This window comes from Corvus moneduloides, chromosome 27 (assembly GCF_009650955.1).
Source record: "Corvus moneduloides isolate bCorMon1 chromosome 27, bCorMon1.pri, whole genome shotgun sequence".
In the NCBI taxonomy this organism is placed as follows: Eukaryota; Metazoa; Chordata; class Aves; order Passeriformes; family Corvidae; genus Corvus; species Corvus moneduloides.
This window is the reverse complement of record NC_045502.1, coordinates 3,417,597-3,439,434: the sequence shown is the minus strand read 5'-3', so window position 1 is coordinate 3,439,434 and position 21,838 is coordinate 3,417,597. Positions and strand designations below refer to the sequence as shown.

Genomic DNA, 21,838 nt, shown 5'->3' with positions numbered 1-21,838 from the left:
CCCCCACCCCCGCCCCGCCCCGGGGCTGTGCCGCCCCCCAGCCCTGCCCCATAAAGCAGCGGAGGAGCAGCCCCCGTGCTCCCCGCCCGGCTCCCGGTGCTCCCCGCCCGGCTCCCAGCACCCCAGTCCCGGTTTCACCCCCGTTCCCGGCACATCCCGAGGATGCTGCGCCGCCGCGGAGCCTTCACGGTGCAGCCGCTCCGTGGTGACCTCGGTGAGTCGGTGGCCCCTGGGGCTATGGGGGACCCCCCCTCCCCCCCCCCATGTCTGGCCTGGATTGGGGGTTCCCTCGGGGTCTCCAACCTGCGAGGATCATTCTGGAAGGGATCCTCAGGAATCTCTGGTTTGAGGTGTCTGTGCTGGAGAGGGAACTTGGGGTCCTTGGGACCCCAGTTTGCGTTGTCTGTGCTTGAGAAGGAACCTGGGGGGTTCCTGGAACCCCCAGTTTGTGCTAAAGTGGGTCCCTGGACCCCTGGTTTTCATCCCACTCCCTGCTGGGAGGGGCCCAGGCTACCGGCTGCACTGGGAATTCAGGTTTTCCCTTCCCATGTTTGGGCTGACGGGCCGGTGCCTTCCCCCAGAGCCCGCTGGGTCCCCAAATGCGGCGTGGGGGTCCCCAAAACCCTGGGCCCATCTCCGTGTGTGCCCTAGGTCCGGCTGTGCCGGGACCCGCCTCCAGCAGCAACATCTAGGAGGTACTGGGGGCTGAGCTGGAGCTGCCAACGTGGGGGCCACCCCCAGGAGGAGCGGGTGGGGACCCCCCATGCCCCTTCTCGCCCCGCTTGTGCCCGCCGCGCCGGCGGAGCTCCGGTGACACCCCCGTGGTGGCGGGGCAAGCGGTCCTGCAGCCTGTGGAATTGCGGCGTGTGGGAACTGGGATGCTGGCAGCGGCCACAGGGCTGCGGTGGGGGGGCTGCCCCCCGGAATTCCTGGGATTCAATCCTGCTGGGGCGGACGGGCTGCGCCCCGGCATTGCTGGGATTCAATCCCACTGAACGGGCGGATTGTCCCAGGGCTGGCCGCGACTTCCCGGCTCCCCTCGGCCTCTCCAGCCCCTGAGGGATGCGCGGTGAGTGGGGGGGCTGCAGGAAGGGCAGGGATTTGGGAGCACTGGGACCCCCGACCGGTGAATTCAGCCCACGCTGGAGTCCTGAGTGAGTTTCCTGGGATTTGGCGGGATGCACCTGGCTGCCTGCCGGCGCCCAAACAACCCTCTCACCTTCCCAGCTGGGGTGGGAAGGGAGTCCTTAACCACTGGCCCAGCCAGTATCGCTGATCCCAAACCCTGCGAGGAACCAGTTGGGAACCAGTCCGGTAATGAGGTGCCTCTGGATACAGGGCTCGTCGCCGGCTGGGGTGGCTATAAAAGGGAGCGCCGGGACGCGCGCCCGGCACTCGGCTCTGGCTCTCGGGGATGTGGGGTGGCTCCCGCGCCGTCTGGAAGAGGAGGTTCAGCTGCTGTGAGTGTGTTTGGGGAGGGGGAGGGGGGGTGTCAACCCCCGAGTGGGGTTTTTGGGGGGTGGGCAGCCCGCAGGATGTGCTGAAGCTCTGCTCCCACCTCCCTGAGCCCTTCGCCGGGGAGTGGCCGGGATGGGAGGTGAGTGTTGGGCAAGGAATGCCGAGACCCCCCCATGGATGCGGCACAATCCCACCTGGAGCTGCAGGGTGGTGGGGGGCACATCCTCATCCTGTGGGGACAAGTGCGAGGAGCTGGTGGTCCCTGGAGCCGTTTTATGGCCAGGATCCTGTGGCCGTGCTGTGTGCTGGGCTGCCGGCACCGAGCTGGAGTGGGATACAGGCAGAACCCGGCTCAAAAGCCCTGCCCAAGTCAGGGTGGGGGCCGTGGGTGCCCCCCCAGCAGCTCAGCAGAGTGGCTTGGGAAGAAGAGGAGGAGGATGATGGAGGCCGGGGCCGTGTTTTTGGGGAGCAGCGACAACACGCTGGGGTTGTAGGAACACAGGAACATACTCCCGGCTGCAGGGACCCTCTGGAGAGGGGTCCCTGGGCAGGGGGGCTGCAACTCCCCTTGGCAGCGGGGAGTGAGGCCTTGGGCACGGCTGGAGCTGCTGTTGTGGGGCTCGGGGGGCTTGGGGGGGCCAGTGGGTTCAGTGTGGGGGGTGGGCACCCAGTTTTCTGCCCAGGGACAACCCCCCAGCTGAGACCACCCGTCCTCCCTCCCCCCGCAGATGGTCCCTGGGAGTCTGCCGAGAGCTGCATCGTGTACACCTCCGCCAGCGTCTACCGCCGGCTGCAGGAGAGCCCGCGGCAGCCCCCGCGGGGGATGAGCACCCGGGGACCCCCCAGCAGCCTCCCGGCCGGCGGGAGATTCCTCAAGTCCGAGTCCGAGGATTCCGGCGTGGAGATGGCCAGCAACGAGCACTCGCCCTCCACCCCGCTGGGCTCCGAGAGCAGCTTCTCCCTCGACGGCTTCCCGGCGGAGAAGCCCCCCGGAGAGGAGCCCCCGCGGACACCCCGGAGCCGCTCGGCCAGCAGGAGGCTGCTGCAGGCAGCGCAGCGGAGCAGGAGGCAGCGCTGCCCGCGACAGCTCAGCCGGCGCAGCGCCAGCGCCGCCGACCTGGCAGAACCCCCGCGGGACCCCGAGGAGCCCGAGGCTGGGGGCGCTCGGCCGCCCGGCAGCCCTCGGGACCCCCGGGCTGTGCCCGAGGCCGCGGTGCCGGGGCAGGGGCTGCGCTACCTGGAGCACGTGTGCCAGATGCTGGAGCGCCTGGCGCGGCTGCAGCAGGACAACCGCGTCCTCCGGCAGCAGGCGGCCGGAGCCCGGGGCGCCCGCCCGGACACCCTGGTGAGGGCCGGGGGGAAGGGGGGGGATGAATGGGGAGGGGGTGTGGGGGTCCCAGCTCACGCCCTGCCCGTCTCCTCCTCGCCCGCAGCCCACCCGGCAGCCTCCGAGGCAGGATTTGGGCACGTGGAGGGGCGAGGGGTTCCGGCCACGCTCCTGCTCGGACAGCCAGGCCCCAGGTGAGCGGGGCGGGATTTGGGAATGATGGGACCTGGAGCCAGATGAACATTGGGGGATGCGGGAACGGCAGGGCCGGGTGAATGGGGTGGGATGGCGGGACCTAGCGCCAGGTGAGGGGGGTGGGATAGCGGGACGATGCCCCCAGACCCCCAAGCGTGACCAGCTTTGTCCCCCCATGCAGCAGCTGACCCCGGGCCGTGCCGGAGGATGTGGGGACCCTCGGTCAGCTCCCCCAGCCTGCTGGACCCCTCCGAGGGCGGGGCGGGTGCCCCGGCACCGGACAAGGTACGGCCGGGGGGTGTCGGGGTGAGGCGGGGGGTGGGTCCCGCGGGTCCCCCCGCTGACCCCACCTCTCCCGGCAGGACGGGCGCTCGCACTGGGGCCGGGTGAAGGTGCTGCTCACCCGCCTGACCCGCCGCTCCCTGCGGGGCGGCCGCTGCAGGTAGGACGGGGGGTTCCCGCTCCCAGCGCCACACCTGGATGGAGGAACTGCGTCACACCCAGACCTATGACGTCACCCCCCCCGGGGCCGGTCCCCGGCCCGGCGCCCCCCCCTTCACCTTTTCTCCTTTTCCACAATAAACTCTTTTCACCCATAAAGAGGCGGCTCTTAGCGAGGTGCTTGCTGTCGCGCCGTGACGTCACTCCCCTAAGCCCGGCGTGACGTCACACGAGGGCACGTCACCGCCGCATCACTTCCGAGGGCTTTTCCGCCCCTTTTGTCCGCCCGGGCCCGGTCCCACGGACGGTTCAAGCGGCTGCCGCCGCTCCCGAGCCCCCTCCCCTGGGTCCAGCCCGAGCCCCCTCCCAGCTCAGCCCCGGGCAGGCTCCGGAGGGGTCCCGCTGCTTCGGGCTGGGGGTAAAGCTCGTCCTCCCCCCTGAGCCCTCCCGGCCCCCTCGAGCCGCTCCGCGGGTGCGCTGGGGGGGAAGGGGCTCCGGGGGGCCCTCGCCGGGGCTGGGGAGGGGCGGGGATGATGCTCCCGGGAGCATCGCGGGGGGGGGGAGGAAGCAGCGCGGCTTCCTCGAGGGGGGCTCCCCAGTTTGGGGGATAGAGGAGGAGGATGAGGAGGGGGTCGATGCTGTTACGGCGCTGCTGGAGCCCCTCACGGTGCCGCAGGTGAGGAAGATGCTGCTCCGAGCCCCGGCCAGGCGCTCTCCTATCAGGTATCCCGTTATCCCTCCCTCCCTCCCTCCCTTTCCCCCTTTCCTGCCGATTTCCTACCGTCACTTGGGGTTTTTCCTTTCCGCAGCGTCTCCCGGAGCCCTCCCGGCACCGCTCCCAGCCGGACGCCCCGGGGGCATCCTCAGAGCTGCAGCCTCCTGCATCCCACCGCTCCTTCCCGGGAAACGTGAGTGCTCATCCCCGCGCTGTCCATCCTCATGACAGGGGCTGGATTCGGTGCTGGGGGGCAGGGGGTCCCTGGCAGTGCCCCCCGGCTGGGTCGCAGCCTGATCAGGGGGTGCTGAAGGGTTTTTGGAGCACACCTGGAGGGGAGGGGTTTTATCCTTGCCCCCTCCTTTCCAGCATCAAACCTCTTCCCATCGCCCCCCCCTTCTGCTCTCCTGAGCCCCCCGGGGTGGGGACCAACGGGGAGGGACTCGGGGAGGTGGGGTCAGGACGGGGCTGGGTGTTCCCAGTGCAGGGTGGGACTCTGGGCACCCCCTCCCCTGCTGCCCCTCTGCCACCTCCACCTGGACCCCTTCCCCTCACCTGGCGGAGCCCGGCTGAATCCCTCTGGCTGATCCCAAAGGGGACACTGGGGCCGGTCCCAGGGGATGCTGATTCTCCTTTCAGAGCCCAGGTGAGGAGGAGGAGGGAGGTCTGAGCCTCTCTTTCCCACCCGGGTACCCCCGGATCACCTGGAGCAAGGGAAAGCTCCCGAGCACCTGACAAGGAAAACCAAGGTGTGGACCCAGATGCGTGCTGGTGTTGGCTGGCCTGGACAGGGTTAATTCATCCAATTGGTGAGGAAACCCCTTGGGATTGGTGGTGCTGGACTGGTGGTGGGCTGGCATCTGCTACACCCGTCCCTGTCCCCGAGGGGGTCGGGGGCTTTGGGGGAGGAAGGGGGACAGTCGGGATTGCTGCAACACCTCTGGGCTAACCCGGAATTCCTGACGGGGAGGAAAGAGGAGGAAGATTTGCTCATCAGCAGGGAATGGTCCCCATCCCGGGATGGCCTCACTGCTGCTCACGTGGATCCTCTTGGAGTGCTGCTTCCCTTCCGTCTGCTCCCGGAGGTGCGAGTGCTGATGAACCTCACCCAGGGGTGCCTCAGACTCCGGGGCTGAGCACGTTCCACATCGTAGAGTTAAATTTTCCCTTCCTGCCAGCTCTCCCTATTAACGCTGGGATCTTGTGGGTGGTGCAAAACCCGGTAATTATCCACTTTTTACTATAAAAGATGGAATTCTCCTCCCCAGCCAGTGCGGAGAGTACGCAGAGTGAATCCCTGGGAATGCCTGGGTTAAGTTTCCAGGGGTGAAATCCCTCTCTTGAGTGCTGGGGGGAGGGCAGGAGGAGCCGAGGGCATGGACCAGGAGCTGGGATTTGTGGATACTCCGGATGCAGGAGAGGTGGGATGCTGGGGGTGAGGCGGCCGGGGAGGTCTGGCTGTGGCACGCAGGGTGGCAGGGATGCAGACAAAGCCACCAGGTTGGGTTCAGGTGAGCCCAGGTGGGATTGAATCCGGGCAGGAATCAACACCTCCAGGCCATGGAGGGGTTGCCATGGATCTCTGCCCACTCGGGATCCATCCCGAGGTCTGCAGGGCTCAGATCCCGTGGGAGAGCGTGTCCCTTGCTCGGGCGCACGGGCTGCGTGCGTGGCAGTTAAATATATATATATAAATATCTATATTCTGTATATTTAGCAACCCTGCTCTGGGTAACCGTGGCAACTGGGTTTATTTTGCTTAAACCTGGCCTGGCATGTGATGTGGTTGGGAAGGAACAGCCGAGGGGAGAGGGAGGGATGAAGTTCTCCGTGCTGGGAGCTGGGGAGGAGCCGTGGCACGGGATGCTCTCAGGAGGACCTTGCCGTGTCCCTGCAAACGCCTCACTGGGGACGGCCCCCAGCATTCCTGCGGCTCTGTCCCATCCCCTCTGCTCCACCTGGGAAGGGAAGGTTTGGTTTTGGGGTTTCCATCTCCCTGTTTTCTGCTGGGCTTCCCAGGACACCCCTGACCGCTGTTCCCTGTCTCTTGCAGGGTCCTGTTTGCCACATCCGGGTCCTGGTGGGAAGAGCTGGTGATGGTTTTCCTGATGTCTGGAGCCGCATGCCCTCACCTGGAGCCGCAGAAGCCTCGTGCCACCCCAAGGCCGACACGGGACCCTCGTCAGCCCCACCAGGACCCCACCAGGGTGGGCTTCCAACCCCTAATCCCATCCAGCACATCCCAGGACACAGCAGGCAGCCTCTCCTTACCCTTAAAGGTGCCAGCTCAGCCCTAAATTCCCTATATTTTACTGGAAAACCCAATTCCTCGTGCTTGGAGGCCGTTTCCTTCCCGCGCCTCCACGGGGGGGGGGGGGGGGAATTCAATCCCAGTTTTTCCCTTCCAGGTGACACCCCAAGCCCCCCGTGTCCCCCCCCCTGCAGTGGCGGCCGGGCGGCGGCAGAGGGCGACAGCGGCCCGGCGGTGGCACCGACACCGACACGGCCCCGGCCGCGCTGCGCTGCCAAAAACTTTATTGGGGACAAGCGACGGAGCCCCTGTGCCCCCCTCCCCGCACACCGAAGAGGGGCTGAAACCCCCCCCCCCGGTTTTCCATAGGTTTGCTCCTGGCTGGGTTGTTTCCCTTTAGGGATTTTCCCTGCTCTGGGGTCTGGGGTCCCCTGTCCCCTCCCTGGGCACCCCCCAGCTCTAGGATAGAGGCTCTTTGTACCATTCCTGGGAAAAGAGGGCTGGATGCTCGCCACGGGAAGCATCGCCCTCTGCCCAGGCCTCAAAAAATGGGATTTGAGTGATTTTGCCCTGCCCTGAGGGGGGGCACTGGGCTCCTAAGGCACAAAATGAGGGGGAGGAGGAGGGGGGGGGTCTCACCCTCTGGGTGCTGGGGGTGCCAAGGGAGGCTGGAACCTGGGAAAATCCAGCACCCCACATCCCAATCTTCATCCTGCTCCTCCAACACCCCCCAATTTAAGGCAAAACTCATTTGTGGATTGACAAAGACGATCCTGACCCTGGCAGCCTCCTCACCCTCACCCGGGCAGGAGCGCAGAGCTGTGGGGTGACGGGAGCAGCTCCAGCCCCACAGATCCATCCCTGGGATGGGAGCTGGGATCAAAGGGGGGGATCCCCATCCCCATCCTCGCCTCAGTCGTCGGCCACGATGGAGAGCGCGCGGAGCTCGCTGAGCTTGGCGTCGTTCTCCTGCTCCCTCTGCTCGTCGCTCAGCCCGGGCCGGTCGATCTGCGCAGTCAGGTCCCCAAAAATCTTGTGCATCTCCGTGTAGTAGACAACCTGTTGGAGAAGGGGGATGGGGGAGGGAGGGGAATGGGGGTCTCCTCCCCACCGCACCCCCCCCCCCGTCCCCCTCGCGGGTGCCCTCGGCAGCCCCTCGCCGCGGCGTTGGTGTCTAAAATAGCTCCCTCCCATGTGGCGATGCCACCCCCTTGGATTATTACAACTCAACACATTTTAATAACACGCTGCCCTTCTCCGCTCGCTTCCCATCTGGGAGCCGCGCGTGCGGGGCTGCCACCGGCACCCGCCACCCTCCCGCAGCCGCCTCGTCCCCCGTGTTTGTCACCGCTGCCACCGCCACGAGCCGCCAGCCCACGCTGCCCGCGGGTCGGGGCTCGGTGGGCACGGTGGGCAAGGCGAAGGGCTCGGTGGGCTCGGCGAGGGGCAAGCCCGGCAGCGCCGTGCCCCGTGCGAAGCACGGGGAGGAGGAGGAGGAGGGGTGTGTTAATAACGTGCTAATTAGCACCGCCAATTATCTCCGGCAGCGAGCAGCGCTTTGCCGGCGCGGGAGCCCGTGGGTCAGCGCACGCAGATGGCAGCCGGGTGGCTGCTCGGGCGCGGGATCCAGCGAGGAGAGGAGGGGGTCCCAGCCCTTCCCGGGAGACCCTCGGGCTGTGGGACCCACTCCCGGTGTCGCGGGACCTCCGGCCCTGAGTGTGGGACCCCCAGTGCTGAGGGCCCCTCGGTGCTGCCTGGGGGCTCCCTGGTGCCGTGGGACCCCCGAGTATCACGGCACCACTGGTACCGCGGGATTTTCAGCCCTGCCTGCCAGCCCTCTGGTGCTGTGGGAGCCCTGGCACTGTGCGACCCCCCCCAGCCCTGTGTGAGGCACTCTTTGGTGCTTCGGAACCCCCGGTGCTGCCTGTGAGACCCCCGGAACTGCAGAACCTCTGGGTACCATGGAACTCCTCACTGTAGGACCCCTGGGTGCCACAGGACCCCCAGCCCTGCCTGTGGGGGCTCTGGCACTGCAGGACCCCCGGTGCTGTGAGAGCCTTGGCACTGCAAGACCCCCGGTGCTGTGGGACCCCCGGCACTGCAGGACCCCTGGTGCCGTGGCAGATGTGGGATCCTGTCTTGGACATCCCCCCACATCCCTCAGGGAGGGATTGGGGAGCGCTGCCCCCCAGGGTGGGCACTGCCAGCATTGCCCCCGTTTCCCAGAGGGGCCCCAGCATCTCCAGCAGCACCGGTGCGGAGACACACACGGTCTCCATGGAGACCAGCTCCCCTAATCCTGCTCAAAACGATGCCGATTTTGGGCAGGCCCGAGGGGGGGATCTTGGGGCCCCACATTCCAGCGCCAGCTGCCTGAACCCCCCCTTGCCAGGCCTGTCCATCCCGGGGGTCCGAGGGCTGCTCGTGGCCGGGGCTCCTCACGCAGCGGTGCCGGCTGAGTCACAGCAGTGCTCATTTACACAGTGACTAACGAACCCCACACGGGGCTGAGCTGGCAGGGGCCCCCCAAAATCCTTGCATGCCCCCCAAACCACAGCCTCACAGCTGGCTCACCCTGAACATCCTCCGGACCCCCTCGCAAGCCAGAGAGGCCAAAACCACCCGAAATCTCTCGGCAGTGCCACTGGTGAGCAGGGATCCGGGGGGCAGGGATGCCAAGCGGGGTGCCAGCGCTCTGGAGCAGACCCCGTGTCCCTTGTCCCCAGCCTGGAGTCAGCTGGGCTCCGCTCAGTCACATATGGCCAAGTGGCACTGCCAATTCCAGCACGGAAAAAGCGCCGGCGCGTTGAAATGGATCCTGTCAGGGTGGCAGGGCTGGAGGCAGATGCTGCCTCCAGGATTGTCCCCAGGGTTGTCCCCCAAGATTTGGGGCCATCGGTCCCAGGACTGTCCTCCAGGATTGCTCTCAGGATTATTCCCCAGCATTTGGGGACAACTGTTCCCCAGGACTGGCTCCGGGACTGCCCTCTGCACCTCAGGATTGTCCCTGAGGATTTTCCCCTGACCAGGATTGTCCCCAGGATTGTCCCCAGCATCCACACTGGACTGAGCAGCCAGAGCAGAGCCAATTCCTTGCTGCTGCTCCCCCTCTGCCTACATCCCACAGCCACCGATGCCTTGCTGAGGGACACCCGTGTCCCCAGGCCCTGCTGGGTGTCCTTGGGGACGCTCCTCTCCCCCAGCAGGCCCCGGTGCAGAACCAGTTGGCATCATCTGGGCACCGCCGCGCCTCGCCAGCCGAGTCTCCCGAGCTTCACCAACAAAATCCCACTGGCATTGATCCCCCCATGATTTCTCCTGTTGAAACAGGAGTGAAAACCCTCCCAGGGAGGAGATGAATCCCAAACTGGTGGCAGTGACAGTGGGGGACCCCTTGCTCTGCAGCCAGCTTGCCCTGCTGCTCTACCTGCTCCCGCCAGCCCAGTACTTTTCCAGCTATGGATACCATATGCTCCGTCCCCATCCCATCAAATCCCAGCTCCAACTCGCCTTTGAGCCCGAGCCAACGGCCCCGAGTCCACCTGTCCTGAACTAATTCTGTTTGGGGACGCGGTGTTCCGTGGACTTTCGATAGATCCCGGCCACAATGGCCCAGCTGGGCAGCGGCCGCTTGTTTGGGGCAGCCCTACCCAAAACAAACCCGGGGGCACTGCCAGGGCTGGGCTCCCCCAGCCCACAGCACCATCCCTGCCTGCCAGCTCCATCTTCCCGCCCATTCCATTAAAACCCAAAGGAATCTCATCTTTTCTAGCTGGAAAACAAAGCCCAAAGCGGGAAGGAAGTGCTGTTCACGCCTCACACCAGCTCCAAAATCTCCCCCTTTCATCTCCATGTGGCCACTTCAAAGCCCCCAGCCAGGGAAATATTTGCCTCCCTTGGCTTGGCCCGGGCCCGTGGGTGGAGAGAAGAATTTGGTGTTGAATGTTACAGCCCTGCGAGCTCGGGACATGTCCCGGCGTCAGGAGACACCCGGCCCCGGGAGCGCGGCCAGGCCGTGCCATGGGAACTCGCCCGCCCCGGGAGGAAGCTGGGGAGGCTCTGCTTGGGTCAAAGCCACGGAGGTGCTCAGGAGCAGCGTCCTTCCCTTTCCCAGAGCTGGTCCCTTCCCATCTCCTCGTGGCGCTGGACGGTGTCACTGTCACACACTCCAGGGCCAAAAAATAGGGAAAATGATATGGTTTTGCCTTGGGATGGTGGGTTTGATCCAGGGAGAAACAACCCCAAAGTCACAGCCCCCTGCACGGGGCCAGCTGATCCCAGTCCCACCCCATCCAGCCCTTTCCTGGAGGGATGCACCTCCAGCCTCATCCTCCTCCTGGAGAGGTACCCACAGAAAAGGCTGGAAATAGAAATTCCATCGAGGAATCAGCTCAGGGAGGCATGGAGGGAGGGAAACCCGGGCAGAATTCCCATGCCAGCTCTCACCCGGGATGGGGATGCTCCCGGCAGCCCCCCGGCTGCCCTTCCCAGCCAGGTGCCTGCAGGTGAGCAGCTGCTGAGCTGACTCAGGGCTCCGGGTGCTATTCCTGGCTCGCCACTGACTCATTACCTTGGGCAAATCACATCCCTTTTCCATTTTATTTCAGCCACTTCCATGGGGAAACGCTTCCCAGAGCTCCTGAGCCAGGGGGGCACACACAGCCCGAGCCCAGGCTTGGCACAAACATTCCAAGCTCTCCTCCCAGCATCCCTCCCCGGGGGTGGAAGGATACAGCCAGTGCTGGGAAAAAGAGGGATGCGGCTCCCATGGAGGCTGGCAGGGAGGGAGGGAGGGATGTGAGCTGCATCCATCTGGGACCAGCTTTAGTCCAGCCTACGGGAGATGCATCAGCTTTGTTGTGACGCTGCCTTTTTGGGTGTTAAAAATGGGATTTCACTCGGTTTTCCCAACAAACTCCTCACCTGAAGAGAGGCAGGGCAGATAGACGGGAAAGCAAGCAGAGGATTCCCGAGGAAGAAGAGGGATAAGGATGGAGAGTCTCACAAACAGCCCCAGCAATGACACCCTCATCTCCGGGTGCTCCGAGTGCACCTCTCCCAACGTCCTCCTCCTCGCCCCAAATTCCTTGGGAATCGGACCGAGCGAGGAGAAGCCAGAGGAGCAAAGCCGCTCCCTGAGGAAACTCACGGATCACAAAACCCCGGAGAGGGCAGACAACATTCGGGTTTCAAGGTCTCACCCACGGTGGGGGTCCGCAGGGGGAAAAGGGCCAGCGAGACTCTGCGGTGGCTCCGGGAATTCTGGTTATTCCGGGCTGGAACAGGGAGCCCCGCGCCCGATTGCTAAGGGAACAGCAGGAACAGCATCCCCAGCACCCACCCTGCGGCGCAGGGAGCATCGGCACCATCTGGTAGGTGAATCAGCCTGCAGACAACTCGCTGGCAGCTCGGCAGAGAGGCCCCCCCAAGTCGGAGGTGAGATGGAACACGTGCTCCCGGCACCTCCCGGCAGCCCCCCCGCAGCGCACCTGGGTCCCTGCGGCACCTCCCGGCCCCAAAATGCCGCAGGAAAGCGCCCACGGCGCGGGCAGCGCCCGGTTCCGCCCTCATCCCGGCCTTGGAGCGCCCCGGGAGCTGCGGTGTGGGATGGCAGAGGTTCTCAAAGCCTGGTGAGATCCCAACCCTGCCCCTCTGCAGCCTAAGGGAAAGGGCAAAGGGAGGAGGAGGAGGAGGAGGAGGAGCGGCAGCACGTTCCCGGAGGAAGCTGGAGGATGGAAATGAAACCCGGGGCTTATTCAGGACTCCTCTTCCTGCAAATCTTTGGTGTGGAGACGCCCCAGGAGCCTCTTCTCCGCTCACCAGGAGCCACAAGAAACCTTCAGATGAGCCCAAACACCTCAAACCACAGCCAGCCCTGAGCTCAGGACTCCACGTCCAAGTTGGCATTCCCAGATGGATAAAGCCATGGAATTCCAGTGGATAATGAACAGGCAGGGCTGGAACTGTGGGACAGGACTGACCCAGCTACCAGGAGGGGACAGCGTCTCACCTGCGTCCGGACCAGCGACTCGAAGCTGGGTTTGAAGTAATCGATGCGGCTGCTGTAGAACTTGGGCATCTCCTCCAGGAGCTGCTTGCTCTTGGCCTCAAAGTCCTCCTTCACCGGGCGCAGCTCCTCCCGGGCCTGCGGAGGGACACGGCGGGGGTCAGAGTCCTGGGAAAAGGATCCTCCTGGCATGGAGGCGCCCCAGGACAATGGGGGGCTTTGCAGTGACCAGCCACAGGATCATCCAACAGAGCCTGGTGGAACCCAAGCGACCAATTAACAGAGCCTGGTGGGACCCATGAGACCATCCACAGAGCCTGGTGGGACCCAAATGACCAATTAATGGAACCTGGAGGGACCCAAGTGACCATCCAATGGACCCTGGTGGGACCCAAGTGACCATCCACAGAGCCTGGTGGGGACCCAAGTGACCATCCAATGGACCCTGGTGGGACCCAAGTGACCAATTAATGGAACCTGGAGGGACCCAAGTGACCATCCAATGGACCCTGGTGGGACCCAAATGACCAATTAATGGAACCTGGAGGGACCCAAGTGACCATCCAATGGACCCTGGTGGGACCCAAGTGACCATCCACAGAGCCTGGTGGGGACCCAAGTGACCATCCAATGGACCCTGGTGGGACCCAAATGACCAATTAATGGAACCTGGAGGGACCCAAGTGACCATCCAATGGACCCTGGTGGGACCCAAGTGACCATCCACAGAGCCTGGTGGGGACCCAAGTGACCATCCAATGGACCCTGGTGGGACCCAAGTGACCAATTAATGGAACCTGGAGGGACCCAAGTGACCATCCAATGGACCCTGGTGGGACCCAAGTGACCATCCACAGAGCCTGGTGGGGACCCAAGTGACCATCCAATGGACCCTGGTGGGACCCAAGTGACCAATTAATGGAACCTGGAGGGACCCAAGTGACCATCCAATGGACCCTGGTGGGACCCAAGTGACCATCCACAGAGCCTGGTGGGGACCCAAGTGACCATCCAATGGACCCTGGTGGGACCCAAGTGACCAATTAATGGAACCTGGAGGGACCCAAGTGACCATCCAATGGACCCTGGTGGGACCCAAGTGACCAATTAATGGAACCTGGAGGGACCCAAGTGACCATCCAATGGACCCTGGTGGGACCCAAGTGACCATCCACAGAGCCTGGTGGGGACCCAAGTGACCATCCAATGGACCCTGGTGGGACCCAAGTGACCAATTAATGGAACCTGGAGGGACCCAAGTGACCATCCAATGGACCCTGGTGGGACCCAAGTGACCAATTAATGGAACCTGGAGGGACCCAAGTGACCATCCAATGGACCCTGGTGGGACCCATGAGACCATCCACAGAGCCTGGTGGGGACCCAAATGACCATCCAATGGACCCTGGTGGGACCCAAGTGACCAATCAATGGACCCTGGTGGGACCCATGAGACCATCCACAGAGCCTGGTGGGACCCAAGTGACCAATTAATGGAACTTGATGGGACCCAAGTGACCATCCAATGGACCCTGGTGGGACCCAAGTGACCATCCACAGAGCCTGGTGGGACCCAAGTGACCACTCAATGGATCCTGGTGGGATCCATGAGACCATCCACAGAGCTTGGTGGGACCCAAGTGACCACTCAATGGATCCTGGTGGGACCCAAGTGACCATCCATGGTGGGATCCATGAGACCATCCACAGAGCCTGGTGGAACCCAAATGACCACTCAATGGACCTTGGTGGGACCCAAGTGACCACTCAACGGAGCCTGGTGGGACCCAAGTGACCATCCAATGGACCCTGGTGGGATCCATGAGACCATCCACAGAGCCTGGTGGGACCCATGAGACCATCCACAGAGCCTGGTGGGACCCAAGTGACCATGCAATGGAACCTGGTGGAACTCAAGAGACCATTCAGTGGAACCTGGTGGAACCCAAGTGACCACTCAATGGACCCTGGTGGGATCCAAGTGACCATTCAATGCACCCTGGTGGGATCCAAGTGACCACTCAATGGAACTTGATGGAACTCAAGTGACCACTCAATGGAACCTGATGGGACTCAAGTGACCACTCAATGGAACCTGGTGGAACCCAAATGAGCACTCAGTGGAACCTGGTGGGACCAAGTGACCACTCAATGGAACCTGGTGGGATCCAAATGACCAATTAATGGACCCTGGTGGAACCCAAATGACCTCCCAATGGACCCTGGTGGAACCCAAGTGACCATTCAATGCATCCTGGTGGGATCCAAATGACCACCCAATGGACCCTGGTAGGACCCCATCTCTGACCCTGGAAAGCTACAGGACACCCAGAGCAGTTGTGTTTTCTCTCCTTTGGAAAAACACGGCCAAAACCCAGTCCCAGAGCTCAGTCAGGCTGGAGAATGTCCCTGGCCACATCCACGTCCCCTCACCCCGCGATTCCCGGGAGCGTTGCTCCAGGATCCTGCCCCCACCATCACCGTGACCTTCAGCTCAGTGCATCCAAGTGGCTCCTTTAAAGAGAGCGTGGGGAGAACGGGAAATGTCTCCGGGATGGTGTGGAAAAGGGCAGGAGGGGGTGGGCTGTGAAATATTAGAGCGGTTCAAGTCTGCCACTTAATCCCGCTGCCATTCCGACGGGAGGGGGGTGCGGGAGAGCCCGGCCCGGCCGCGGCGCCGGCCCTGGGACAGCGACAGCGTGCCAGGGGGATGGCATGGACTGGGCTCCAGGCTGGAAAAACCTGGAATCATCCCAGCAAAGGAGCAAATTCATCATTTGCCATGAAACTGGGAGCGTTGAAACTCCCGGGATGGAGCTCACGGGGGGGAACTCCTGGGATGGAGCTCATGGGGGCAAAATCCCAGGATGGAGTTCATGGGGGAAACTGCTGGGATGGGAGCTCAATAATTAAATACCTGGACGAGATGAGGCCATTTCCCATCGAATCCAGACCCTCTGGATACCCCAGGTTCAGGAATGCTCCAGGCTCCCTCCCACAGGTGTTTAAACTCAGTGTTTGGTTAAAATTCTTTTTTTTGGGAGGGGGAATTAGATCAAAAGTTCATTAAGGGGGAAAAAAGAAATGAAATAACTAAACCCTGCTTAATCTTTGGGACAAAAGAATTCCCATTTTTCCAGCCCCAGCTTTAGTCGCTGAGGCTGAGCAAAATAAGCTGCTTACTGTTAAACCAGAGGTGTCTTTTGTTCAGGCTGTTCTTTAACACAAAACTTCCTTTTTTGGGGGGGAAATTCATCAGAAAAACACATTTCCTTTGACTCTGAGTATCAATTGTTCCTGGGAGGATCAAGCCACGTGCTGCCGGAGCGACAGATTTTGGGGAAGAACGCCGGGGAAGATTTGATTAAAAAAAAAAAAACAAAACCCCAACAACAAACTCCTCACGATTTCCCTAAAATTCGGGAGAGAGCAAAAAAGAATCTGGCAAAACTTCCTGTTAACCAATTACTGCAATTTTCCAAGACGAATTTTTTGGGAACAGGTGGCAAACATAAAGCTGGGAAATGCTCTGATCTGCTCCCTTCCCCATCCAGCTGCTCGCTCAGACGCGGAGGTCGGGGGGAACCCCCCTGTGCCTCGACCTCAGCGCTGGCTCCGAGCGTCCCCAGAGCTCCTGGGGCTCCGATTCCATTTTCTCTTGGAAAACATTCCATTTTCTCTTGGAAAAGCAGCTCCTTCCCTTCACGGAGCGCTCGAAACCAGCGCTGTGCTGTCAAAAACGCGCTCTTTGCACGGATAAAAGACATCCTCCCAGAACGTTCTATTCGTGGATGTCAGATGGAAGGGAAAAGCTTTTCCCCCCGAGTTTTCCCGGGAATGCTGCCGGGATTGTGGCTCTGGGGGCATCTCAGTACCTGGTGCAGCTTGGCCAGGACGGGGCCGGTTCTCTCCTTTTCCTCGTATTTTTCCACCTTGGATTGCAGGCGTTTGTAGTCCTGGAGCGTCTGCTCGCGGCGCTTCACGGCCATGTTCAGGCTCGGGAAGACGCTGCTGAACCTGGAAAAAAGGATGGGAAGGGCTTGGGGTGGGATATTTGGGTGGATTCAGCATCCAAGGCAATCCTGGAGCAGCCTGCTCCAGCAGGAAGTTCCCTGCCCGTGGAACTGGGTGAGATTTTCCGAGCCAAACCATCCCAGAATCCTGAATTTATTTAATTAATGTGGTGTTTCCCCAAATTCCTGTTTGGAAAGGGAAAGAAGAGGTAGAGAAGTGGAAATAAAAGTCCAGGGAAAATAAAGAATAAGTGCAAAATAAATATTAATTGCAGCATTATATTTTGCACAATTTTTTGCCTTTTTGGGGTCTTATTTTGCCTTTTTTTGGTTAATTTTTTGCTTTGCTTTGGTTATTTTTTTGCACTTTTTTGGTTAATTTTTGGCTTTGTTTTGGTTAATTTTTTGCACTTTTCTCGTTAATATTTTGCACTTTTTTGGTTAACTTTTTGCTTTGTTTTGGTTACTTTTTTGCACTTTTTTGGTTAATTTTTTGCGCTTTTTTCCCCCTGATTTTTTTTTTTTTTTTGCCTTTTGTTCAGCAAATTTTTGCTCTTTTTGGGTCACAAACCCAGCTGAAGAGGAGCTCTGAGCCCTCCCCAGAAGGATTCCCAGCACCCAACAATTTATCCAGACTCTGGGAAAGATTCCTATTATTAAAATGTGTTACAAATTGAGGAAACATGAACATCTGATGGAGAATATTTTTGAATGTGACAGAAAAGGGAAAAGCAGGAACTGGAGCGTTGCTCCTGTCTCTTCATTCCAGGAAATCGAATTATCCCAGGGAATACCAGAGCTGTGGGTTGGGATCAAATGGGTGATGCTCCCTTTGGAATAATAATTTAATATTCATAAATTGCAGGGTGATTTTTGGGGGGTTGAGGCCAGGGATTGGTGGTGAAAATTTTGTCTGAGCAGCCTGGTGATGGATTTTACTTCCACGAGGGAACAAACAGCTTTCCCACCTCTTAAAATGGGAAAAAAAAGAAATAAATGTAAATAGAAATCAAACTGGGGAGGCCATTAGCGAAAAGAAAAGACACAAATGTCACTTGACGAGTGTCATTTGCTTCAGATGTGACCTAAATCCACGGTTCAACCGGAACCACGGGTGTTCCCAGCCCGCCACAGCCACTCCAGCCCCATTAAAATCCCATTTTCCGCTCGCTCCGGAGGGTGCTGATGGGCTGGACCAGTGGGTGCCGAGGGAAAACTTCCATCCCTGAGCCTCAGTTTGCAAAGGGCAAATGCCAAGAGCCAGGGAGAAATGGGAATATTTGGATCCAAGCGTTTGTGAGGAGCATGCCTCGGCGAGAGGCTGATCCGGGGATGTGATCCTTCAATCCTGCCCGGTCCTGCACATCCCCCGAGGCTGGCACAGAACAAATCCCCATAAATATAATTATAAATATAAATATAAAGATACATCCCATGATATTCTCCCTCTGTTGCAACAGATTGGGGATGAGGAACAACCTGGAAAAGTCATCAGGGAGCTGCTCCAGCTGCCTGGGGCGGATCAGATGCTCGGCCCTGACATTGCTTTTTATGGGCACCGTCCCACACGATCCCATTATATTTAAATGGGAGACATGTCCTGGATGCAGCGGGCTCCAGGCACGGCCTCGCCAGCTCCTGGGCTGCTAAAATATCTCCTGGCTCTGCAAATGCACTGGGAGAAGGGTTAGGGAAATAGGGATGGAGGGCAGTGAGGGCAGGAAGGGGTGGCCAGGTTGAGAGGTCTCACGGGATAATGGTTTGGGTTTGTGGAATCAGGGAATGGTTTGGGTTGGAAGGGATTTCAGGACTCTCTGGTTGGGGCAGGGACACCTTCCACTGCCCCAGGAGGCTCCAAGCTCACTCCAGCCCGGCCTGGAACACTTCCAGGGATGTTTTCATGCCAGGACTCCTCACTGGGGGATGCTCTCTCCCAGTGTGGCACACAGACAATGCCAGCAGCTCGAGGTCGCAGCTCCTGCAGGAATTTCTCCCAGTTAAGAACAATGGGAAGGATGGATCCCATCAGTCCAGAGGCTTTCCTGGTTTATTTTATGCTCTATCCCTGATGGGGCACATTTGGGAAGGACACAAAACCTCGCACTTAAGGCAGGGAATAAAGAGCACGGCGATGAGCCGAGCTGCTCCTCTGCAGTGGGAATCCAGGCATGGGAATGCCGGAGGAGATTCCAGGCCAGAGGCTGGGAAATCCTCCCTTCCCTGCTGTGCACCAAGCCCTGAGCACGGCCACCATCCTGGAAAACCCTTCCTGAGGCATCCCCAAACCACCGAGCCTCGTGCTGGCACCCAAACCCCGCTGTTAGCGGTGCTTTCCCGGCGGCCCAGCCTGTCCCTGGCACTTCCCTCTGCTCCTGCCTGAAGGAGCCACGAGGCTCCAGAGAAGCCACACGCAGCCGCTTCCACCCCCAACCCCGCTGCGCAGGGCAGAGCCAACCCTTCCCCTCGGAAAAAGCAGCGAGGGAGGGCGCACAAGACGATCAGCGACGCACTTTCCATTTACTTTGAAGTTAAATCTGGGTTTTAAAAAGAGGAGAAAAAAAAAAAAAGGCTCGATTTTGATTTTTTTTTTCTTTTTTCCCCCCCCCCTTTTTATTCCCGGTATCGACTCGGCGCAATTTCGCAGCCGGTAATGGAAGGACACTGTGCTCCGGCAGAGCTTTAAAAAATATCTACAGGGCTGGATCTGAGGAGGCTGTAGCTGTGTAGGCACAGCAACTCCTGCCTCACAAGGACTTTTAATGCATAGATTATACGCTGCATTTCCCAGAGAGGGGGGGCCAGCTCCCCGGAGCCGCAGCCGTGCCCGGCTCGGAGCGTCCCGAGTTCCAGCCTGGGAACCACACTGGGTTGGCTGGGAAGGGACCTTGAATCACCCCGTTTCACCCCCTACCACTGCCCACCCACCTTCCACTATCCCAGGGTGCTCCAAGCCTCGTCCAAGCTTGCCTTGGGCACTTCCAGGGATGAGGAAGAGTTTTCCAGCTTCTCCAGGCAACCTGTGCCACCCCCATCCTGACAGGGAGGAATTCCTTCCCAATATCTTGCTTAAATCTCCTTTTTTTTTAGTTCAAAACCAACCCTGTCACTACCTGAGGTTGCCTCAGTGTGGTCCTTCTCCACCAGCACCAGCAGGAAGGGTTGGGTCACTTGTGGCTTCTCTGGACACCACCAATGTCCCACCGAGTTCTCCTTGGGCCAGCCAAGCTCTCCCTGTGCCCACTGAACTCTCCCTGTGCCCACCGAGCTCTCCCTGTGCCCACCGAGCTCTCCCTGTGCCCAAGGGGTTCCTCCTGTGCCCACCGAGCTTTCCCTGGGCCCACTGAGCTCTCCTTGTTCCAGCTGAGCTCCCCCTGTGCCCACTGAACTCTCCCTGTACCCACCGAGCTCTCCCTGTAGCCACTGAGCTCTCCATGTGCCCACCGAGCTCTCCTTGTTCCAGCTGAGCTCTCCCTGTGCCCACTGAACTCTCCCTGTGCCCACTGAGCTCTCCCTGTGCCCACCGAGCTCTCCCTGTGCCCAAGGGGTTCCCCCTGTGCCCACCGAGCTTTCCCTGGGCCCACCAAGCTCTCCTTGTTCCAGCTGAGCTCCCCCTGTGCCCACTGAACTCTCCCTGTACCCACCGAGCTCTCCCTGTACCCACCGAGCTCTCCCTGTGCCCACCAAGCTCTCCGTGTGCCCACCGAGCTCTCCTTGTTCCAGCTGAGCTCTCCCTGTGCCCACCAAGCTCCCCCTGTGCCCACTGAGCTCTCCCTGTGCCCACCGAGCTCCCCCTGTGCCCACTGAGCTCCCCGTGCCCACCGAGCTCTCCCTGTGCCCACTGAACTCTCCCTGTGCCCACTGAGCTCCCTGTGCCCACCAAGCTCCCCCTGTGCCCACTGAGCTCTCCCTGTGCCCACCGAGCTCCCTGTGCCCACCAAGCTCCCCCTGTGCCCACTGAGCTCTCCCTGTGCCCACCGAGCTCCCCGTGCCCACTGAGCTCTCCCTGTGCCCACCGAGCTCCCCCTGTGCCCACTGAACTCTCCCTGTGCCCACTGAGCTCTCCCTGTGCCCACCGAGCTCCCCCTGTGCCCACTGAACTCTCCCTGTACCCACCGAGCTCTCCCTGTGCCCACTGAGCTCCCCCTGTGCCCACTGAACTCTCCCTGTGCCCACCGAGCTCTCCCTGTGCCCACCAAGCTCCCCCTGTGCCCACTGAACTCTTCCCACCCCAGCCACGCTCTCCCCATGAGCCACCAGGTTCAATTTCCACGCAGGATCAGCTCAGCTCAAGCAGGGAAGGAGCTGCTCCTTGGACTGCTCCGGATTGAGGCAAAGCTGCCTCCGGCTCCCGAAGGAACCAAGGAATCCCGAATTCCCTGTGAGCCCGGCGGCTCTGAAATCCCCCGGGATTCACAGAGAAGGGGTTTCAAGTCCTGCCCAGGTTTTTCTCCCTGTGTGGACAGAAACACGATCCCAAGGCGAGTGCCAGGGGTGCAGGGGGAGAGGGAGAGACGGGCTCCCGCCGGTGCCAAGTTATTCCGAGGAATTCCGAACTCCGCACGTGGCCCCAGTGTCCCCACAACCATCTCATGCACGTTATTGACAACTGCTCCCGGTGCAGAGCCTGGCACAAAGGCTCTGCAGAGCCTCTGCCACCCCCAGGCTCAGCCAAGCCCTCCAAGAACAGCCCTGCAGGGATCCCAAGTGTTCTCCAAAGCCTTTGGAGAAGCACCTCCAACCCCTCCTGGCAGCAAAGGGACTGGGATCAGTGTCAGGGCCATGCGAGGGGAGCAGCAGCCAAGCAGCCCCTTGGAAATGGGATTTGAACAACTTGACACAGAATTCCAGGGAAGCAGGGACGTGGGGAAGGAGCAGGGAAGCCTCCAGGGAAGCAAATCCGGGTTGTTTCACTCATCCAGTCCACGCGCCCGGAGCACGGGAACGATTCCTGTCCCCGTGAGAGGCCCAGATGAAAACCCTGCGGCAGATGTGGGTATTTAGAACAAATCACGGAACCGGCAAGGCTGGGAAAGAGCCTTAAAACCGAGCCCAACCACCACTAAACCACATCCTCGAGTGCCACATCCATGCATTTCTGGAGAACTTCCAGGGACTCCTGGGAAGATTGTGCCAGGGTTTGACAACCCTTACCATGAAAATAATATTCCTAATATCCGATATTATCAATAATCCCAACCACCCTCCTCCCTCTGCTCCTCCCAGCCCCTGCCTCCATAGGCAATGAGAGGGTCTGACAGCCAAAACCACTCCCAAATCCCGACTGCTGCCCTCTGGAAGCCAAGACTTCCTATTTTTAACGCAAAATCGAAGCTGACTCGAAAGAAAATTTGGTGGGAATGGTGGCAGAGTGAAGGTAAAACAGCACACGGGGTATTAGAGCCCCTGGCACGAAAGCAGCTTGAGGAATAAG

The 21,838-nt window shown here is 60.6% G+C and overlaps 2 protein-coding genes across 6 annotated transcripts in view; one reads left to right on the top strand and one right to left on the bottom strand.

The window, feature by feature from the left end:
• Positions 1–93: 93 nt before the first annotated feature.
• C27H8orf58 (chromosome 27 C8orf58 homolog) lies at positions 94–3,580 on the top strand. 4 transcript variants are annotated; one of them, XM_032092047.1, is made up of 6 exons: positions 976–1,069; positions 1,339–1,460; positions 2,187–2,803; positions 2,892–2,979; positions 3,162–3,265; positions 3,343–3,580. In XM_032092047.1, exons 2-6 carry the CDS (start codon positions 1,415–1,417, stop codon positions 3,424–3,426), a joined length of 939 nt encoding a protein of 312 aa, XP_031947938.1. In that variant the 5' UTR covers positions 976–1,069; positions 1,339–1,414; the 3' UTR covers positions 3,427–3,580. The 4 variants fall into 4 exon arrangements, with proteins under 4 accessions (XP_031947936.1, XP_031947935.1, XP_031947938.1 ...); XM_032092045.1 differs by lacking the exons at positions 976–1,069; positions 1,339–1,460 and adding an exon at positions 94–214 and having other exon boundaries at positions 3,165–3,265; XM_032092044.1 differs by lacking the exons at positions 976–1,069; positions 1,339–1,460 and adding an exon at positions 100–214.
• A 2,288-nt stretch (positions 3,581–5,868) lies between these two features.
• BIN3 (bridging integrator 3) overlaps positions 5,869–21,838 on the bottom strand; it is a 45,377-nt gene continuing 29,407 nt past the window's right edge. For both annotated transcript variants that reach the window (XM_032092050.1, XM_032092049.1), the window contains exons 7-9: positions 16,270–16,411; positions 12,398–12,532; positions 5,869–7,446 (exon numbers count right to left, since the gene is read on the bottom strand). In XM_032092050.1, the coding sequence (XP_031947941.1) occupies positions 7,300–7,446; positions 12,398–12,532; positions 16,270–16,411 (424 nt within the window). In that variant the 3' untranslated portion in view covers positions 5,869–7,299. The remainder of the gene's footprint in view (positions 7,447–12,397; positions 12,533–16,269; positions 16,412–21,838) is intronic.